The 21,204-nt window shown below is 40.6% G+C and overlaps 1 protein-coding gene and 2 long non-coding RNA genes across 3 annotated transcripts in view; all 3 read left to right on the top strand.

Moving 5' to 3' along the window:
• The window catches only part of LOC308318393, a 533,465-nt gene that overhangs the window by 272,472 nt on the left and 239,789 nt on the right, over positions 1 to 21,204 (top strand). The gene's annotated exons all lie outside the window — the stretch shown is intronic.
• LOC308318303 lies at positions 861 to 1,285 on the top strand. The gene is made up of 3 exons (XR_013964344.1): positions 861 to 983; positions 1,068 to 1,124; positions 1,230 to 1,285. It is a non-coding gene; the product is annotated as an uncharacterized lncRNA (long non-coding RNA).
• On the top strand, positions 1,430 to 2,511 carry LOC308317920 (uncharacterized protein; the record flags this gene model as incomplete). Its single annotated transcript, XM_080767267.1, has 4 exons — positions 1,430 to 1,626; positions 1,750 to 1,887; positions 2,052 to 2,239; positions 2,344 to 2,511. Exons 2-4 carry the CDS (start codon positions 1,767 to 1,769, stop codon positions 2,509 to 2,511), a joined length of 477 nt encoding a protein of 158 aa, XP_080623393.1. The 5' UTR covers positions 1,430 to 1,626; positions 1,750 to 1,766.

The following is a 21,204-nucleotide window of genomic DNA, read 5'->3' as shown; positions in this document are numbered from 1 at the left end:
ATGGGAATATTTCATCTTACAAATGTGAGGGATGAGCTGCATTACACACAAGTGACCAACATTTTGAGAAAATACACACTTCTACCATATCGGGATGGATTTGTGGGATTTCCATTGTTGCACTTGTAAGTAATTTTTGATGACTTTTTTTTGGTCACTTTTTTGAAGATTTTGAAGTTATTTTTAACAAACTGTTACTTTATTTCGGTTGCGTTTAAAAACATTGCATTTTGAACAACTGTATTCCAGTTTTTTTTTTTGTAGCCCTGTTGTGATTAAAACATTTTAATTTAGTTAACCAACTGTATTCCATTTTTCACTTCAGACCATGCCGTTTGCTGTGGTCATGTTTGTGGAGGAAGATAAGGTGGCCATTGTACCACTGTCCTGGTGCACTGAGACAGGGCAGTGTTATTGGCCAACTTACACCTCACAGACCCAAATTAACAGAGCAGTGACTGCACAGGAGGAAGCGGCTGACTCCTGGCCTCTGTTTTCTATTAAAGTGTTAAAGACACGAGGTCAGTGTTTTTCTTTTGAATTTAATATATTCATTGAAGATTTGTAGTTCAACCCTACTTAATTATGCCTCGTCTAAACTTGTAGACACGGAGGTAGAAGCACGACAGTGCCTTCAGCGGGCAGAAGCAGGCTCAGAGATGGAGTCGGACATGGGCGGCAGAAGGAAACGAAAGTAGGTTAACCCATTCAGGGCGGGAACCCCTTTTGCTGTTTTAAGCATTATGTTATACTTTGTGGTGGACATTTGGAATATATTCTAAATGGGTTAATTAAGCTGGGTCAACAATGGCATGGCATTCCTAAAATTATCATCTTTTCTAGACCAAACACACGCTATGGCTCTGACTCGGATGATGACGCACCACCCAGAAAGACCCACCGGTCCATGGGCAGTAAGGAGAACGTCACACACCGAACCCACACATCCTCCAGTCGAGCGCAGGAACTCAAAGAGAAGAGCAGTAATGAATTACTTTATCGATATGCAAATTGAAATGGTAACAAAAACATTTTTTAATTGAATTACAAATTGTATTTGTCTTTAGGAACTCTACCAGTCCATGCGCTGAAGACTGCAGGTGTTGCATCGTTGAGTCCTAGTGGTGGGTAGTATATTTTTGTGACAATATGTGCTTATCACTCATTATTGCAGTGTTTGAAATGTATACACTCTGTTTTTACAAACTGCCTTAACTTATGTGTTTTAGTGTCTGAATCACCAAACCCCATGGTGCGGCCACCAGTGAACCATTATGGCAGTAGTGATGGTTAGTAATTTTTTGATCTGATTTGTTTATCAATAATCAGTGCTTGGTGTGTGTGTATATATATATATATATATATATATATATATTTATTTTTTTAAATGTGTTATAGATCATCCAAGTCCCTCTCCAGTTGTTCAGAGCAGTGCTGGTTTGTATCTTTTGTAACTCATCCTGTGTTAGCGTTTCAACTATCTGTTTTGAGTTGTATTTTCAAATGTGTCAACCGTCTGTGTTTTAGCTCGTCCAAATCCACGGTACTCCTCCTCCTCTTTATATCGGCCACGCACACTCTTCAGCCCAGTTACATCATTGAGAGAGGATGACAGTTCTGACACGGGTTAGTTATTTTCTTTTCTGACCGTATTTGTATACAGTGGGCAGAAGTGTACAAATCACTGCTTATATTGTAGTGAAACAATCACTGCAACTCTGCATTTATTGACCACATTTCCTTGTGTAGGTGCCATTCTGAAGGAGATGCTGCAGCAGAATCGGCTTCTGATGAAGGAGGTGACTAGGCTCACAAAAACGGTGGCCACTGTACATCAGGAGATGCTGGAGATGAGAGAAGAAATGAAGGACCTGAGAACTGTTAACTGTGAGTGGACGACTCAATAAAGCATTACACTTGTTGTTAAGCATTGTTATACTTTAGCCATTGAAAAATAGCAGATCTACAAGCTCATAATATGGCCTCACCTAAAGTCCAGCTTCATATACACACCGTAAAACAACCCATTAAACCTCCCCCTCCCCCCGTAGTTGGACACATGACTGCGATAAAGGAGGATGTCCGTCATCTGAGGGAAGATGTCCATGTCTTGCGGACAAAGCATGGCCCTACCCACTTGGCTCCACCAGACAACCTTGGGCTCCCCTTGACCAGCATCGCCACACTGACTCAGCTCGAGACGAAGCTCGCTGAAGATGACACGGTTGGTGATGGCATCGTAAGTTTTAATTTGCAGACCATGTAATGCTAAATCTATTTATTGTACTTATTTCCATGGTGTTGGATGTTTGTCTTAAAGATATTTTTGGATTTTCATTGTAGGTCTCGCATCTAGCAACGAAGGGTGGGAGGGATGTAAAAGACGCCGTGTACAGAATGATGCCCCTCCTGATGACGGATGCTGTGGCAAAGGACCTCAATTGGACCGGGTTCAAGAAAACCCGGTTCAAAGAACTGAAACTCAAGGACATTTTTCATATTAAGTACTGATTATGTGGACTAAAATTAAGTAAATGTACAGTAATTTGTTCAATGTATGACCTTGTTGTTCTGTCATTCCAGGGGCTTTGAGATCTATCGAGAGCTGCAAGGAGGTGACCGAGGCGGTGTTTGAAGACCAGGTGAAGCGGTACCTTAAAGGAGCCCGTGACCGTCACTCGGGAAGAAAACGCACGCCAGGCAGCCCGGCAGCTCAACCGGTGACCCATATATAACAACAAGTTGCGTCTTTTTAACCCATTCTGGGCGGGCCGGGCACCCATATTTGGGTTCTGTACAGTATTCAAAAATGTAATTTTTTTGATGCTGCTATATAAATAATGAAGTTTTTCAGAAACCTTAGGTCAGGATTTAGAGGCGTTTTTAGAATCTGCCTTAGGCCTAAATGGGTTAAATATGTTTTTGAAAATGTTTTGAAAATTAAAGATTAGTACCCTCACAAAAACATGCAGTAATCCTGGTCTCTAAACTGCCTCCCCCTGGCCAGCCGGGGCGCCTGATGGAGGGGAAAGGAACTGGTTGGAATAACGTGTAAGAAAATTAAAGATTAAAGAAATGTATTAATTGGAAACTAGTATGCAACAATGAATGACGATTAGGCTGCAGGCATAGTAGCAAATGAGCGGTATAACTTTAGGCACCAAACCAAAGCATACAGTTGTATTAGGCAGTCAACAGAATACATTTGAAGTCAATACAGTACAGGGGAACAAGGGCTTACTTTGGTCAAGTACACATGCATGGCTGGAGTAGTGGGTAGACTCTTGGGCCCTCATTTATCAATCGAGTGTAAAATCTGCCACAGATTCGAGTGCAGGTTTCGTAGTACACCCACGTCGCCACGGCATTTATAAAGTGATCGCAAACAGCTGATCCTTCCTTAATTTCCTCCTGACGTTAATAAATGTGACGGCTGAAATCAATCTGGCACGCCCTATAAAATAAAGCCGCGCCCTCAGTTTTGCAGCAATGGCAGAACGGAAGACGGCAAAGAAGAGGAACTATTCTGAGGCGGAGATCGATGTCCTCACCACTGAGGTCGATACGAACCGAAAAATTCTATTTGCCGGGGCCAACAGTGGTGTCGGGAACGATGTTAAAACAAAGGTGTGGAGTCGCATCACCAACCGGGTGAACAGTGTCTCCCAGGTCGAGCGAACAAGAGCCGAGGTTTGTTTGACATGCTTGAATATACTTGAATATACTTGAATATTATATAGATTTGAATAATAAATATACATGTGATATCCTAGCTTTGGAAAAGCGCTAATTTATACCGTTCATTAGGTCAAGAAGAAGTGGTCTGATCTGAAGATGTGCACTAAAAAGAAAGCATCCCAGCTCCGTCAGGCTCAGCTGCTGACTGGTGGTGGTCAGGTATGTTATATGACATTGTTTATTGTTTACTTGAGACAAAATTAACGTGTTGATTAAATGTAATTGCTTAAACATCGAGAGCTGTTTATTTATTTTATTTATTAGGCCTTATTAGGCCTTTACAATGTCATTTCAGATCAGGCTGGCTGCAGCGGTGAGCCACCAGCTCACAGCAGCGGTGGGGGATCCTCCCGAGCGCACAACCCTCCAGAGCCTGCAGCCAGCAGTGCGGGAGGGGGGGGCGCACGGTGGCAGAGTGCGTCCGTCCTCTCCAGCGCGGCACAACTCTCCAGAGCCAGCCAGCAGTGCGGGAGGGGGGGGGCGCACGGTGGCAGAGTGCGTCCGTCCTCTCCAGCGCGGCACAACCCTCCAGAGCCAGCCAGCAGTGCGGGAGGGGGGGCTCGCGGTGAGAGCGCGCGCTGTTCCTGCAGGTCCCCCACGCCAGGCTCGGGAACAAGCGCTGGTGCTGAACGAAGCGGTCCTGGCCGGGCAGCGGGACATTGTCCAGGCCCTGAGGGACATAAATACTTCAATTAGGAATCTCACAGAGAGTGTGGATCGAGTAGGCAGGCAACTGCAGAATAAATGAATAAAAATTTGTGAGTAAACATTGTGCAAAGGTCTTTTTTGCTATATGCCTTGATTTTACATCGAGCTTTATAAGTGCCCATATTTCAATTCGTTGCCTTTGCTGTTATATGCAAATGTTTTTAAACCCTCTTTGAATGAAGTGAGAAAAAAAGTGCATTTTAACATGTGTAACGTATCTGGGCCAATTCCAAACTGTATACTTTACTTACTTTTTTAGAACCGCCTTATGAGGTCCTCTCGTCTCTGTCTAGCCCTCGGGTATGGGTTTTCCGGTGGGGGGTCCATGGGCATCGGCTCTTCTGGTGGGAGAATAAGGTCTTGATCCAGGGGCACGCCATTGGCCAGGGCAATATTGTGCAACACCGCACATGCCAATATGATGTTGCATGCCTTCACTGGCTTGTACAATAACGTGCCCCCATTGCTGCTCAAGCAAATCCACCTGCCTTTGATACAAACGAATGCATGAAACGTAAATATACAAATAATAAATTATGTCAGAAAATAAAGAGCTAGGCTACTACACATGTGACCAAAAGCATCTCACCCTTCAACAGGCCAATGCAGCGTTCTACTGTCCCACGGGTTTTGATATGCGCAGCTTGGAAACTGCGCTCCTGGGCAGTAGCTGGATCTTGCAATGGCGTGACTAAATAGTCAGCCATTGCATAGCCTTTGTCACCTAGAACACAAGTCCCACCGAAAATTTAGTAAATGTAATACATTACAATACATTCGATATTTAACACAGCCTATACTCACCCACGAGGTAGCTCCTGCCGCGTAATGCACCAGCCTCTAGTTGTATTCCTATATTTCCGTTGCGGAAAATAAAGGAGTCATGAGACCCCCCTGGCCACCGGGCTACCACGTTGAGGAGGGATAGGTTGGCATCACAGATCACCTGCACATTGATGGAATGGTAGTTTTTTCGATTGATGTATGAATAATCATTATCCGAGGGTGGTTTAATACGCACATGAGTACAATCAATCGCGCCAACCACATTCGGAAGACCAGCAATCTCATAAAAATCTCTCTTAATCACGGTTTGCTGGTCGTCAACGAATGGGAACGGAATGTACTCCTCAGTGAGGGATTTAATAGCCTCCAACACTGAGGGCATCATTCGGCTGATGGAGGGCTGTGAGATGCCAGACCTATCCCCGATCTCACGTTGGAATGTCCCGGTGGCCAGGCACCCCAATGTCGACAGAACCTGTACGTGGACAGGTATGGCGCGTGAGCGCCTGGTTCGCCTCCTCAACAGGGGATCAAGCCTGTTGACTAGGTCAATCAGTACATGCCTTGGGAGACGGAATCGACTCATGAGCCAGCCGTCATCCTCTGCCAGGAGGTCAGCCCGGTCTCTGAAGACCCGTTGGGCCCTGAGTCGTTCTCGGGGCTCATCCTCCTCCTCCTCCTCTTCTGCTGCTGCTGCATTAGCGTCCTCTAACAGAGCCAGGTATGCCATTGTTGAGATCAGATGACTGGCAAGGCTCATTTAAATAGGTGCGTGAATCTACATTCATGTTTGTAATTGGTCGTTTCTAATGCTTGTGATTATTGTCACCTGGCTGATGCGGGGGTGCATGGCTTTAGGCCTACAACACGCTATAGTTTATTTTCTATTATTTAGATTATTATTATTTCGATTAGTATTATTATTACGATTATTATTATTATTATTATTTAGATTATTATTTAGATTATTATTATTATTATTATTTAGATTATTATTGTAATCCATGGTTAATCTATTCTATACTGATTCAAACGTGGAAATGAGACACGGAGACAGGAATTCCATTCAACTTTTTTTTAATAGTTGTTATCCTTATTATTTCTACATTTGTCTATGTTTATAAGCAGTCAGCAGTTCAGACAATGCTGCTCCGCTTGTGTAAGACAGAAAAACAGCCAAGGAAAATGCGTACGCCAGCTGAGGAGCAGACGTGGATTTTGAACGTTGTCACGTTCAATTTCAAGCTTTGCCGGAAATGGTAAATGTCAAAAATGTCGGCAATTTCGGCGTGCACCCATATTTTGGCGTACGCACGGTTGATAAATGAGGGCCTGAGTGTGGGGTGAGTTGCTGGTTATATGTGGCACACCTAAACTGGGATTGGCTAATGAGTTGAGTGGTGTGATGGCAAACAGGTGTCTCATTATGGGTGCAGGGAATGGAGAATGTCCACCAGAGGCTGCCAGTCAGACAGCATACAGATAATTCACAACAATTTTTAAGTCATCTTTTTCCATCTGCACCAACTCTCGTCACCTAAAATAGCCGATCTACAATAAATGTTTGTACATTGTTTCATTAAATGTATTTCAGTTGTATATTAATTGCATTTCTGTTAAATTGTTAAATATGCTAAAGTGTCTTACATTTATTTAAATTGCCTTTGTACATTATTTCTTTAATAAACAAAACACAATGAAGTTCACATTGGTATGGTGCTGCATTATTTCATATAGGCCTAGGTCTACTTCAACAGGGGAAATCTACAAGCTCCCAACATGTCACAGCTTTATTATGTTTCTATACATATGTGGGAGGGAGGTGAGCATGGGGGAGGATCGAGGGGTGCGGGGTCGCAATATATATGGGGGGGGTGGTGTCATAAGACAGCTCCACGCTGTCCTGCTGCTGCCTTCGGTAGCTGACGTTCAAGGCGCGGCAGAGTAGCGGGGCGCCTGCTACACGCGCGTCGGCGCGCACGGCCCACGCTGATCAAGAACGACGCGCACACATCGTGCGACGCGCCCGGCGGAGGACACGATCGGCGGCGCGCGGGGACCGCCTCACGCAGGCGGCGCGCCATGACTTGCTAGCTGGGCACAGCTCCAACAAGGGAGTTCCCGACCACACAACCCAGACCCTCGGCCCTACGGTCTTCCCAGGCCCATCACAGCTATGTCTGCTCCAATGCGCCTGACCTCCACGACGCCCACCGTTCCAGGGTCTGGTAAATTCTGGAAAGATACTTTTGGGGTTCTACTTATCACTCAGGCTCACGCCTCGACCCCTAAGCCAAAGTATCTGGGTCCGCCCCCTCGAACCTCTGGTCCCAACATGTATTTCATGCCATGGACGTCTACACCACGCATCCCATGCCTCGCATGCGACCCCGCATGCATACTTCAAGCCTCTGCATTTGTGACCACAAAGTACCATACTCCATTTATTCAATAAACCATCTTAAAGGGTTCCTATGTCTGATGTTTGGTCTTTCCTAGTGAACTGGGAAGTAAAACTGGTGCCTGTCATCGGGACAATGATTCCACGTTTATTACTTTGGGGTATACAAATCGTTCTATCTGCGTTATTTTTCGATTATTTCCGCTATCTTCTATTATCTTTCTTCTTTTGGTTGTTCGAGGCCTTTTCTGAGAGATTTCTACAGTTTCCGAGTGGGGCTACCCAATCTACGTCCAGTGTTGATTTTGTTATTTTATTTTCAGCATCAAGTATTTTGGGACTTTGTTTGGAACGCTTATTATGTATACGGCATGGAATACCTTGCGAGATTTGTGAAACATTTTTTTCAACTTTTTTTCAACCAGTATTCAACCAGCAGCGAAGGACCACGTGGATGTCTTAGAGTGGCTACGGCAGATTTATCGGCACCATATTTGGGTATACTTTTTTCCTTTTTTCTTTTCCGTGGTCGTGTTCCTCGGGATAATTGCCGTTCTTCTTGACTTCATTGTGTTAGTCGTATGCAGAACAACGTGGTCCGTATTGATGGAATTTATTGGGGTGAGTTACTACACATTTTACGCATTTCCTTTGAGAATTTTCTACAAATGCTGTTGGGGTCCATTTGGTTTCATTTTGCCATTTGGTTTCATTTGTACACTCTCAGAGTTATAGACCCATAATGGTTAATTTAGTTCCATTTAGCTGGGGAGTCGGGACTCAAATTATTGACTCAGGAATGTGACAAAAACAAAAACCACAAGGCTTCATGGGGTGTGTAATTGAAAGATGTTGTGATGGTGCACTATGTACATAGTTAATTCCCCTGAAAAGATCCAGTACACTTTGTTCCAATGCCTTGTCTGTCAAAACAAATGTTCATATCCTTTATGGTTCATTAGGACCAATATGCTCATGGGTGTTTTTACCAGAGCACAGGGCAGTGCGAGTCATTATTTATTTTATTTGTTCGCTTTCTTATTTTTATTTTTGAATAAATAAGAAATGCTGAAACATTGCATGGACAATGGATTCATTTTTTACTGCATAAACCACATGCCCATGTGGCATCACTGACAACAGATTGAATTAGTAAATCTTAGAGGTTCTGTTTATATAAAACAAAATGTAATATATATATATATTGTAGCTGACACTATAAGCGTAACTTTACAGGAAGTTGAAAAAATAACCTGTGTTCCTAATGGATCCATAGTTATTATCCTATATTTTTCAAAAATGGCAGACAATAAAATTGAGATGTGAGTTTTAACTTTTATTTACAAAAGATTTGATGTCTGTTTTTGTTATAGCCTACATTGTATTTACTAGCAGGGCCTAATATTGTTTGCTCTGGGGCCATAACGAAGAAGGGGAAACCACACCGGAAGACAATCGAAAAATAAGTATTTTATTTAATACTTGTGGAAAAAGATAATGCAAGCAATTCAGTTAAAGTTTCCAAATCATACCGGCAGGGAAACATGCTGCCCAAAGTCTAGAACCAAAACAAATAACTGAACAAGGGAACTCTCCTATGGCCGCCCCTGCAGCCTGTGGAGAAAAGCAGATCTGTAGTGCTTTGAGAGCAGGTGTCTTAAATAGTGTTTGGGGAGGACACTGGCCAGGTGTCTCCCCTTCCACTCATCTCTGGCTCCACCCTCCAACACTGCAATGGAACTGTTAAAGGCACAGCCACACATACACACGGCCCAATCCCAATCCACTCCCTTGCTGACTCAATGAGCCCTCACTGACTTAACTGCGCGTTCATGTGAAGTCTGCGAGGGCTTGAGGGATGTCCCATTTGAAATCGGTAAGTCAGTGAGGGCTCAGCCCCGCCCCTTTATGTGCCCTTTGCCAAAGTCAGCATCGATGCTGACTTTGGGCTGACTTTAGCAAAGAAATTACCCACAGTTCATAGCGTTACCAGGGGAATGAGGGGGATCCTCCAAACGTCAATCATTTAAATATGCAAATTAGTTATGTATCGCGATTAGAATGTCAACAAACACAATAGTGCTTTCTCACTGTTCTTAAAAGGAGACGGAATGGAAGGATATAGACTATATATTTAATAACAATAATAATAATAAGGGAAACATGATGAGAAATGACTAATGAGCAAAGTAAAAGAATATGGAAATGAAATGTATAATGAATATTATTATATATGAATATTACAACCCATATCACACAGGAAAGTGTATTTATGAAACTAATAATAATAAAACGATCAGCTTAAATACTAAAATAGACATGATAGACATGTATAAATAGGCCAAGCATGTAGGTAGGCACTGGCTGTGAATATGGAGAGTTTTTATAAAGTGTCATGGACTCATGAATGGCGGACTCATCTTCAAAGTGCTGTCCCATTTCTTTCACAACAATGTGGAGCCCTTGCAGCCTCTCACCCTCAAGCCCTTACAGCTGACGTCACTAAAGTCAATGAGGGTCCAGGGCTCAGGGCTTGAGGGAGGCATTTGGGATTGGGCCACTGTGAACCCATATAGTAGACTAAAGGCCCAGGGGGCCGTCACACAGGCCTATGCCAATATTTTGCTAGCAAGCAAGGGTCACACCCTTTGACACCACAGTTGTGTCACAAATCATTCATTTAGATTTTATGTGCCACCATTAAAAGAGTTTGATTGATTGAACATTTTATTCAGTTTGTAGAACGGGTACAAAGACTGCTACGAGGACAAAACCAGAAAAAGCTCAGACTTGTTTACATCAGGGTGCTCCATTTTCAATTCATCATTCATCCGAATTTTCAACCTTTTTCATAAGGCCTATTTATTCGGCACATGTACTGATTGGTATCCGGAGAACTCGCCGGTTTTCCAACTTGCCGCGGTTTAGTGCATTTTAGTTTGACTTCACCTTTATTTAAATTGCATTGAATGATCATGATATAAGGCCTATTTTTTATTCGGCACACTGCCACTGCCAGATCTTTTGTTTGTTGGATAATATTTTGTCCACAATTCCATGCTGTAGGCCTATACTTATGTGGTAGATAACAGGCAAATGTTGATTTGTCTATCATTAATGTTTTCTATGAATTGAGTAGGCTAGTACAAAAGGACCCCAATGGAAACAAGCCAATATCGATCACCGGTTGCAACTTATACCCTCAGGGAGGCGCTATAAGGTCATTAATGCAAGGATGAACAGACTGAAAATAGTTTTTACCCCAGAGCAGTCATAGCTTTAAACACTGACACTTGACACTTTACGGACTAAAGGGACTTACTGTGCAATATGTCTTAATGTATTTTTTATATAGAGTATTTGTCTTTTTTTTAATGCACTTGAGCTGGGTTGCAAATCAATTTCGTTGTCTTGTACAATATTGGCCGCGTTTATATGCAGGGTGATCATTCCGAATGAATACTTCCGGGAAAAAAAATACTTCCGAAGTAATGTTTTTTGCTGCGCGTTTCCATGGGAAATGGTCATTCCGAATGATTGTTTACATGCATGTGATATAAGACATGATATATGTTAATTCACGTGAAACTACGCTATCTGCTGGACACATAAAATATAGACAGTTCATTCATTGTGACTGTCAGACAAAAGACGACACTTTGAAATCCCATAATTTCATTCCGTAGTAGTTTTGAGGCTGCTGCTTGGATAGGGGCGGACATATTATGTTTACCGTCTTTTAACTTCTATTCGGAATGAAAAGGGGATTTAACTGCTCATGTAAACGTAGCCATGACAATAAAGATATTCTGATTCTTGGACTCATCCTTTTAGCAGACCTTGTATTGCACTGTAGCCTACTTTAGCCTACTGCAGCCTACATCAGCTTGTGACTACAACTTGTTACTGTTGGCAGATGACTCAGCACTACCAAGATACCCATGTACCTGTCTAAATACTTCCTTATTGTCAACACCAGAGGGAGCGCAACAAACCATGTGCAACCCATATTTGGCACTAACAAGGGACTAAATACATTTCGCTCCTATGCCACCAAAATGTGGAACGCCCTACCAACAGTCATTAAGACATGCAAATCCCTTGACTCCTAGCACTTTTCATGGGATATTTTCGATCGTAGTGGCTACATCTGTCACAAGAAAAAAAAAAAATTTAATCAAATAAGTTATACGGTATAATGAAAGTTATAATATAACGTATGAAGTTATAATGAAATTGACCTGATGTGTTTAAGGGTAACTTGTATATTTGTAATATTACACTAAAGGATCGATGTGCTATACGTCATTAATGGCACTTCTGAGCTGTCTACGGAACTCTTACTGCCATTAATGACAGTAAGAGAGGCAGCCCAGGTTGGAAGGTGTGGGAAATAAGAGACGAGAGTTATAAGAGGCTGAGATGGTTTGGAGTTGGACATGTGTGGAGTCTGTGGACGAGTTATGATGGCTGTATTGGGTGATGGATACTGGAAATGGAACTGCCGGGCAAGAGCAAGAGTAAAGGAGAGGTGGAAGAGGTGGTTTATGGATGTGGTGAGGACATGCAGGTGGCTGGAGTGACTGAAGGCCTATTCATAGTCTGGATTTTCGGTGGTAAGGTGACCACCGCTCCGGTGGTGAGCTGACCACCGGAACTGAAATAACGTTGAGCGGTGGTGAGTAAAAACAGAGAGAAGGGCTGGAGCGGTGGCGGTGGTTTGCTCTTCACCGCGGCTCCTGACGTCATGTTGTAGTTCGGTGGTCACCCCACCGCCGTAAATCCAGACTATGTATGAGCCTTGAGAAGGACGCCCAGCACAGGAATAAATTGATCTGTTGTGGCGACCCCTAACATAAATGAACTGATCCTCACAGAGACACGTGACGTCCTGCCACACTATTTTTGTTATATATAGATGCATACGTATGTTAAATGTATACTGTATATCCACCTTCTTTCCATAATATACAACAATATACAGAAAAACATGGCATATTTTGGACATAATTCAAATGGTGATTAAGCATGATTAATTCATTTTTAAACTGTGATTAATCTGATTAAAAAATTGTATCGTTTGACAGCCCTAATTTAGACAGGTACATGGGGGGTATCTTGGTAGTGCTGAGTCATCTGCGAACAGGAGCAAGTTGTAGTCACAAGCTGATGTAGGCTGCAGTAGGCTAAAGTAGGCTACAGTGAAATACAAGAGTCCAAGAATCAGAATCAGAATATCTTTATTGTCATTGTACAAGACAACAAAATTGATTTGCAATCCAGCTCAAGTGCATAAAAGACAAATAGGCTTGTAAAAAATACATTCAGACATATTGCACAGTAAGTCCCTTTAGTCTATAAAAGTGTCAGTGTTTAAAGGTATGACTGCTCTGGGGTAAAAACTGTTTTTCAGTCTGTTCGTCCTTGCATTAATGACCTTATAGCGCCTCCCTGAAGTTGCAACCGGTGATCAATATTGGCTAACATTAATGATAGACAAATTGTTTGCCTGTTATCTACCACATAAATATGCCTACAGCATGGAATTGTGGACAAAATATTATCCAACAAACAAAATGTTTTTGATCTGGCAGTGGCTAAATCTCATCAGTCTGTGTGCCGAAAAAAATAGGCCTTATATTATGATAATTATATGCAATTGAAATAAAGGTGAAGTAAAACAAAAATGCACTAAACCGCAGCAATTTGGAAAACTGGCGAGTTCTCTGGATACCAATCTCATCAGTCCGTGTGCCAAATAAATAATAGGCCTTATGAAAAAGGTTGAAAATTACGATGAATTTAATTGAAAATGACTTGAAAATGGAGCACAGTTCTACAAACTGAATAAAATGTTCAATCAATCAAACTCTTTTAATGGTGGAACATCAAATCTAAATGAATGATTTCTGACACAACTGTGGTGTGTCAAAGGGTGTGACCCTTGCTTGCTAGCAAAATATTGGCATAGGCCTGTCACAAACAATATTAGGCCCTACTTGTAAATACAATGTAGGCTATAACAAAAACAGACATCAAGTTTTTTGGGAAAGAAGTATCACAAATATATTTCAACTTTTTATGTTTTTCTATATAAAAGCCCTACTAGGAGTGAGACACAAAAGTAGCAAAAATTAAAGTAAAAACTCACGTGTCTCATTGTTATTACTTGCGCAAGCAGAGCGCGCAAGTAATAATTTCGCTTGGTCTCTTCAAAGTGACAGCCGTCTTTTTTCAACCGTTTTTATGTGTATGCAAATCTGTGCCTGTTTTGCTGGGACCAGATACCACATTACGTCATCACTGAGAGCTAGTCATACATATACACACCATGTACTCTGGTCCGAGCTCTCAACGATGACGTAATGTGGTATCTGGTCCCAGCAAACCAGGCACAGACTTGCATACACATAAAAACGGTTGAAAAAAACTGGCTGTCACTTTTTGGAACCAAGTAACCACAGTATACTGCTAATCAAATTACAACTACATACTCTGTATGTAGTTGTAATGTGATTTGTAATTTGTAAATCTGTGCCTGGTCTGCTGGGACCAGACTACACAGATGACCATATCTCTTACGTCATCACTGAGAGCTAGTCATACATATACACACCATGTACTCTGGTCCCAGCTCTCAACGATGACGTAATGTGTAATCTGGTCCCAGCAAACCAGGCACAGATTTGCATACACATAAAAACGGTTGAAAAAGACGGCTGTCACTTTTTGGCACCAAGTAACCACAGTATACTGCTAATCAAATTACAACTACATACTCTATATGTAGTTGTAATTTGAAATTTGTAATTTGTAAATCTGTGCCTGGTCTGCTGGGACAGATTACACAGATGACCATTTCTCTTACGTCATCACTGAGAGCTAGTCATACATATACACACCATGTACTCTGGTCCCAGCTCTCAACGATGACGTAATGTGTAATCTGGTCCCAGCAAACCAGGCACAGATTTGCATACACATAAAAACGGTTGAAAAAGACGGCTGTCACTTTTTGGCACCAAGTAACCACAGTATACTGCTAATCAAATTACAACTACATACTCTATATAGTATAATGTATATGTATACGTATGTCTAGTCATTAGTCATTGCTGGGACGGTGCATACGCATCGAAAAGGCTGGGACGGTGCATAGGGCGCAAAGTAACCACAGTATACCGCTAATCAACTTACAAATGACATACATAGAGGCAGAAACTGAGATTTGACAGTTTGTAGCGGTTTGTAGCGGTCGAAAGTACTTGCGCGCTCTGCTTGCGCACTACTAGTGTGCAACAAGCAAGTATGCACTCGGCAGAGTGCAGTTCTAGTTGTCTGCTATTTTTTTTAAATATAGGAAAACTAGAACTGCACTCTGTCGAGTGCATACTTGCTTGTTGCACACTAGTAGGCCATAAATGGCCAACTAGTGCGCAAGCAGAGCGCACAAGTATTTTCAACTGCTGTAAACTGTGGAATCTCAGTATCTCTGTGAAGGAACGTTTGAAATGTCTAATTATTAGGTGTAACAATTTGCTACCTATCTACTTTATGCATGTAAACACCTAGTATTATTAAGTATGGTTCAAGTTTCTATCTATATAAGAAATACGCTTTTATCAATTTAGAAATATTCTAGATCCCTTTTTAGTTTTTCAAAGAAAAATAAATCATTGATATGAAAAAGGCATATAAACTGAATTTAAATATGTTATACAGTATAATTATTTTATTATTTATTGTAAATTGTCAATTTAAATTTTTAAATGTATTTAATCTTGGACTATAGTGATATTAATACTAAATCATGATCAGAGTAATATGTGTCTCTAACTTATATAACGTATATAATGGTCTTCATTGAAATCTCGGAGATGATAGATACTTTACCATGTTTTCGAGAAATGTGTTTAATTTCGAAAGGTCTGTTTTAGGTGATCTGTACATAAGAATGATATATAGATCTTTATCTTTTACATGTATGCATACGTGTTCTACTCTTTCTAATATCCTGATTTCATTTTGAATTATTTCAATGGAAATATCTTATTTTATAGCAAACATAACTCCCCCACCTATATCATATTCTCTGTCATTCCTGATTGTATTGTAATTTGTGTTAACTCCCCCACCTATATCATATTCTCTGTCATTCCTGATTGTATTGTAATTCGTGTTCATTGTTCTTAATTTAAAAGTAATGTTATTATTTTTCTTTAAGTGTGTTTCAGTAAAAGCTATTAGATCCAACATTTTGAGTTGGGAATCTGAGTTTATATCTTCTAAATGTGTTAGATAACCTCTCACGTTCAACAATCCAATTTTTAATGAATTATTTAATGGTAATTGAATTATCTTCTGTATAGTTGGATTTCTAGAGGTGATTGTTGTAATCGTATCATTTCTCTTTCTAGAATAAAACTTTGTTTTTGCATACATACTTATACTTAGATATATACTTAGTTCTTGCACACTACACTAACGTTAAGCTTTATGGTTAACTTTGTACTTGCGCAAGCAGAGCGCGCAAGTAATAATTTCGCTTGGTCTCTTCAAAGTGACAGCCAAGTTTTTTTCAACCACATTACGTCATCACATACGTATACACACCATGTACTCTGGTCCCAGTTCTCAACGATGACGTAATGTGGTATCTGGTCCCAGCAAACCAGGCACAGACTTACGGTTGAAAAAAACTTGGCTGTCACTTTTTGGAACCAAGTAACCACAGTATACTGCTAATCAAATTACAACTACATACTCTGTATGTAGTTGTAATGTGATTTGTAATTTGTAAATCTGTGCCTGGTCTGCTGGGACCAGACTACACAGATGACCATATCTCTTACGTCATCACTGAGAGCTAATAATTCATAAAGAAATCGGGATATTAGAAAAAGTAGAACACGTATGTATACATGTAAAAAATAAAGATCTATATATCATTCTTATGTACAGATCACCTAAAAAAACCTTTCGGGATTAAACACATTTCTCAAAAAAATGGTAAAGTATCTATCATCTCCGACTTCCACAATTATGATAATAGGAAATTTCAATGAAGACCATTATACTGAAAAAGATATAAATATAGACCTTCATGTCAAGATTAGGCTTTAAACAATTAAATACAAATCCAACTACAGATTTCGGAAGTATTTTAGATCATGTATATTTCAACAAATTTGAAAGTATTATTACAGAAATTGAAGTTAGAGACTCTGATCATGATTTAGTATTAATAACACTATAGTACAAAATGAAATACATTTAAAACAATTGACAATTTACAATAAGTAATAAAATAATTATACTGTATAATATATTTTAATTCAGTTTATATACCTTTTTTTCATCACATATCAATGATTAATTTTTCTGTAAAAAAGTAGTTAGGTAGCAAATAGTTACACGTAATGATTATACATTTCAAACGTTCCTTCACAGAGATACTGAGATGTGATAGTTTCCAGCGGTCGAAAGTACTTGCGCGCTCTGCTTGCGCAAATGGCCTACTAGTGTGCAACAAGCAAGTATGCACTCGGCAGAGTGCAGTTCTAGTTGACACTATCATTACTTTTATACACCCCAGAAACATAATGTTGTATTACTTACGTCATCATTGAGAGCAGTTATACATATACTATATAGAGTATGTAGTTGTAAGTTGATTAGCGGTATACTGTGGTTACTTTGCGCCAAAAACCGTGCCAGCCAACCCGCCACTTGATGCGTATGCAAATAAAACAGCAGATTTGTGCCTGGTTTGCTGGGACCAGATTACATAAATGACCATATTTCTTACGTCATCATTGAGAGCTAGTCATACATGTACCATGTACTCTGGTCCCAGCAAATCAGGCACAATTTGCTATTTTTTTTTACTGATTATGTATACGTATACCCGCTATATGTATATGTCCCGCTGTTACACCACCCGCCCGCCACCAGAGGGCGCAGCTGTATCACACACACAAAATAAACATGCACGCAAAATAAAAATGAAAAAAGGTCTGTGTGTGTGTGTGTGTGTGTGTGTGTGTGTGTGTGTGTGTGTGTGTGTGTGTGTGTGTGTATGTGTGTTTGTGTGTGTGTGTGTGTGTGTGTGTGTGTGTGTGTCAGACTGCCACAACAGCTGCGTTCGCTTCCCGCGTTAACGCGTCTTACTGGTAGTGTGCTGCAGTAATACCTAAATAACTATTTTTTTAGGGGTTGCGCGCGGGTGTCGTTCGCCAAGCAGTCGCACCCCCTGGTGTCAAGTTCAAGCTCCGCCTATGATCGGAGCGCATCGTCTGACAGAGAGTGACCAGATGGGAAGCAGGAGGAGGAACTCACTACTGCTGACAATATCCACACTCGCAAAACCAGAGGGAGTTCAACAAACCACATGCAACACAGAATCGGCTCAAACAAGGGACTAAATTAATTTCACTCCTATGACACTAAAATGTGGAACACCCTACCAACAGCCATTAAGAAATGTGAATCCCTTGACTCCTTCAAAACGGCTCTCAAAGAGCACTTACGGACGGCTGCAATTCGAAACTGGACCCTGTTAAAAATAAAAGTTTCGTCATCAAAGTAACAGTTTTTGTATCGACTTGAGCTTGAAATGTACCCATTCTAAATACGGTGAAATGAAATGTCCAATCAATCAATGTCTAGCCTTATCCCAATCAGTTTGGCAAATTAATTAACTCAACTATGGCTAGACAAGGCCTGTGAGTCACCTACACAATTACTCTTAAAGTGCCCTATTCATTGTGTGTGTGTGTGTGTGTGTGTGTGTGTGTGTGTGTGTGTGTGTGTGTGTGTGTGTGTGTGTGTGTGTGTGTGTGCAGTTGTGCACGTCCAATCCAAATCACAATAATGCACATTAATCAACTGGGGATGACAAGATTTGTATCAAATGTATACTAATCTTTTGAAAATAGCAGATGCACACACGGAGGAGCACATGCGTATAAAAAAATTAATCTGCGCTCACCGACAGACAGACAGAGAGACAGACAGACAGTGACTAGATCGGTAAAATGGAGCATAAATTCGTATGTTGGTGAAATATAAACATTTAAAATGGTTCAATAATAATTAGCATGTATTATTATTAACGAAAAACATATACTAGCCTACTATTTTATTGGTCTAGTATATAGTTATTTTACGCATAAAAAAAAGACAAATACACCGTTTTTTTCCATAATGCAATGCGCACTATTAACTATTAAACATAACAATATTACTACGAGGAAGAAGAAGAATTACACACATTTCTATACGCACACATGTATCGCGGACTGGTCAGGAAGGCTTAGGGAGAGAGAGAGAGAGAGAGAGAGAGAGGGGGGGGGGGCGTTAGCAACAAGCTGTTATAACAGCATACCGGTATGGAAGTAAAAACATGACATTATTCGGCACACATAATACCATTCGTCACGTCTATTTTTAGGTCTCCTCACTTGTGTTTTAAACCTCGCAAATCACACGTCGCAAATGTATTCACTGCTTCACTTGTGTTTTCACTGCTTCACTTGTCTGCAAAATACAACTCGCAAAGATTTGCACTCCTTCACTTGTGTTTTATAGCGTTCGCAAACAACTTAATTATTTATTTATTATTTACACATTTGTCGTTCCTTTTTTTTTTACAAGTGAACCACCAATTTCACATTTGTGCAATAATGTATCATTTGACCCTCGCCAACTTTGTATTTTACATTTTACAAATCAACTTTGTGACTTGTAACCGGCAAGAGAATTCACACATGTTTTCCGTGTTTCGCCTGTGTTTTCCAGATCCTGCAAAATAACTTGTGCATGTCACACATACACACAAAAGATCTGTAAGCACGTCATCTTATTTACAGTCTTGCGGCTCTCTTTTCTACGCTTGTGGATGTTAACAATCGCTTTGTGACCACGTGACATTTGTGACACATTTTTGTCCATTTTGAGGCTAGCCCCCACTGTAGAATGACAGGCTCGCGTGTAGTCTGTGTCGAGTGTGTGTCTCCGCTCCCCCCCCCCCCCCCCCCCCCCCCAAATCGCCCGGATGCAGTTCTTTCAGTCCAGCAGGTGGTGTCATAATAACGTCAGACTTCAATACACTATATAATTACCCCTTATAATTAAATGTATATCGTTATTGTTTTAATAGACCAGCTTATTTTAATTGAGTGTTTCCCCCTCAAGTATAAGATTAACTATTTGTAAAATAACGTATAAAGCTTAATGTAAATCGCTCTGGATTAAGAGCGTCTGCTAAATGCCTAAATTGTCAATTGTAAATGCAACCAGGTGATATGGCGTTGGTGTAACGTTAAGGTGTAGTTTTCAAACCTTTTGGATGATCTCTGCTTGCAAAATCCTCTTTACTATATAATACAGTATGTACATATATTCTAGGTATAAATCTCATTCATATTCTAAAGACAAGTGCAAAATCATGTGGACTTAATCTCCTTGAAATTATGAAAATGTTTGAAAACCACTGCTATACTTCATAGACATCCATCCAGTTTGTACAGTGCCACAAGTCTTCCAATTTGAACAGTGAATCACTAGTGTCTTATCAATTCAGTTACAACAGAACATGTATGAAAATCAAAAAAAATTAGTGCAGACTGGAGTCTTACAACGTCAACAGTGAATCACCCACCAGTGCATCTCAAATAAAATATAACAGTGCCTCAGAACATGAACGACTTTGCAAGTAAATAAAAAAGTGCAGACTAAAAATAAAATCTAACAAAGTGCAGACGGAAAATAAACTTTTCAACCTATGTTCATATAGTCCTCATTAAGGATAAAATAGCACACTTTTTTTCTCTCAGAAGGGCTGTGGGTAGTTGAGAAACCTGTCCATTGGCATCGATGGGGACTTCAAGCTACTAGAAAAGCTAGGCTTTCCATTTCTGAAAGGTTGCAATGCAAAAAAGGAAGCCATCGTTCTCATAATACTCAAAAAATATAAATCAAATCTTCCTACGATGTTGTTACCGGCGTGTGTATTTCTAAACTGGCCACGGTATAAAAAATAATTGTGACATTTTATCATGAACGTTGAGGACCAATTATATGAAGATAAGTTGTCAAACCAAAAAAGTGCCAAATAAATAAAAGGTGTGATCACACAAGGCCAAACCCAGAATCAACTGACCTCAGGCACATTATCATATCTTCCTGTAGTCGTTCTGCACTCTCATAGTGACATGGCAATTTTAAGGTTTCGAAGCACGTCGCTGAGGTAGGATGGGCGAAATGTCCGATCTCCAGTTTGAGGACTTTATCAGGCACTTCCCAACCGGTCCAGAACTTGAGCATGTCACGTAAAGTGCTTGTGGAGGCTGAATGAGGGGGGGGGAGATACAATTATGCACATAAACAAGCATTTTCATGCATAGTCTATCATTTTAAGATACTACACAGTACACATTATTCCATCCTCTTTCTTCCCCCCTCTCCTTGTTTTTTTTCCATTCATATATTATCCAGTTTTCATATTACTTATCTTGTCATTGTAGTACCGTAATTTCCGGACTATAAGGCGCACCTGAATATAAGCCGCA

Source organism: Protomyctophum bolini, assembly GCF_963924005.1.
Source record: "Protomyctophum bolini genome assembly, chromosome: 7".
Lineage (NCBI taxonomy): Eukaryota > Metazoa > Chordata > Actinopteri > Myctophiformes > Myctophidae > Protomyctophum > Protomyctophum bolini.
This window is presented reverse-complemented; position numbering and strand designations above follow the sequence as displayed.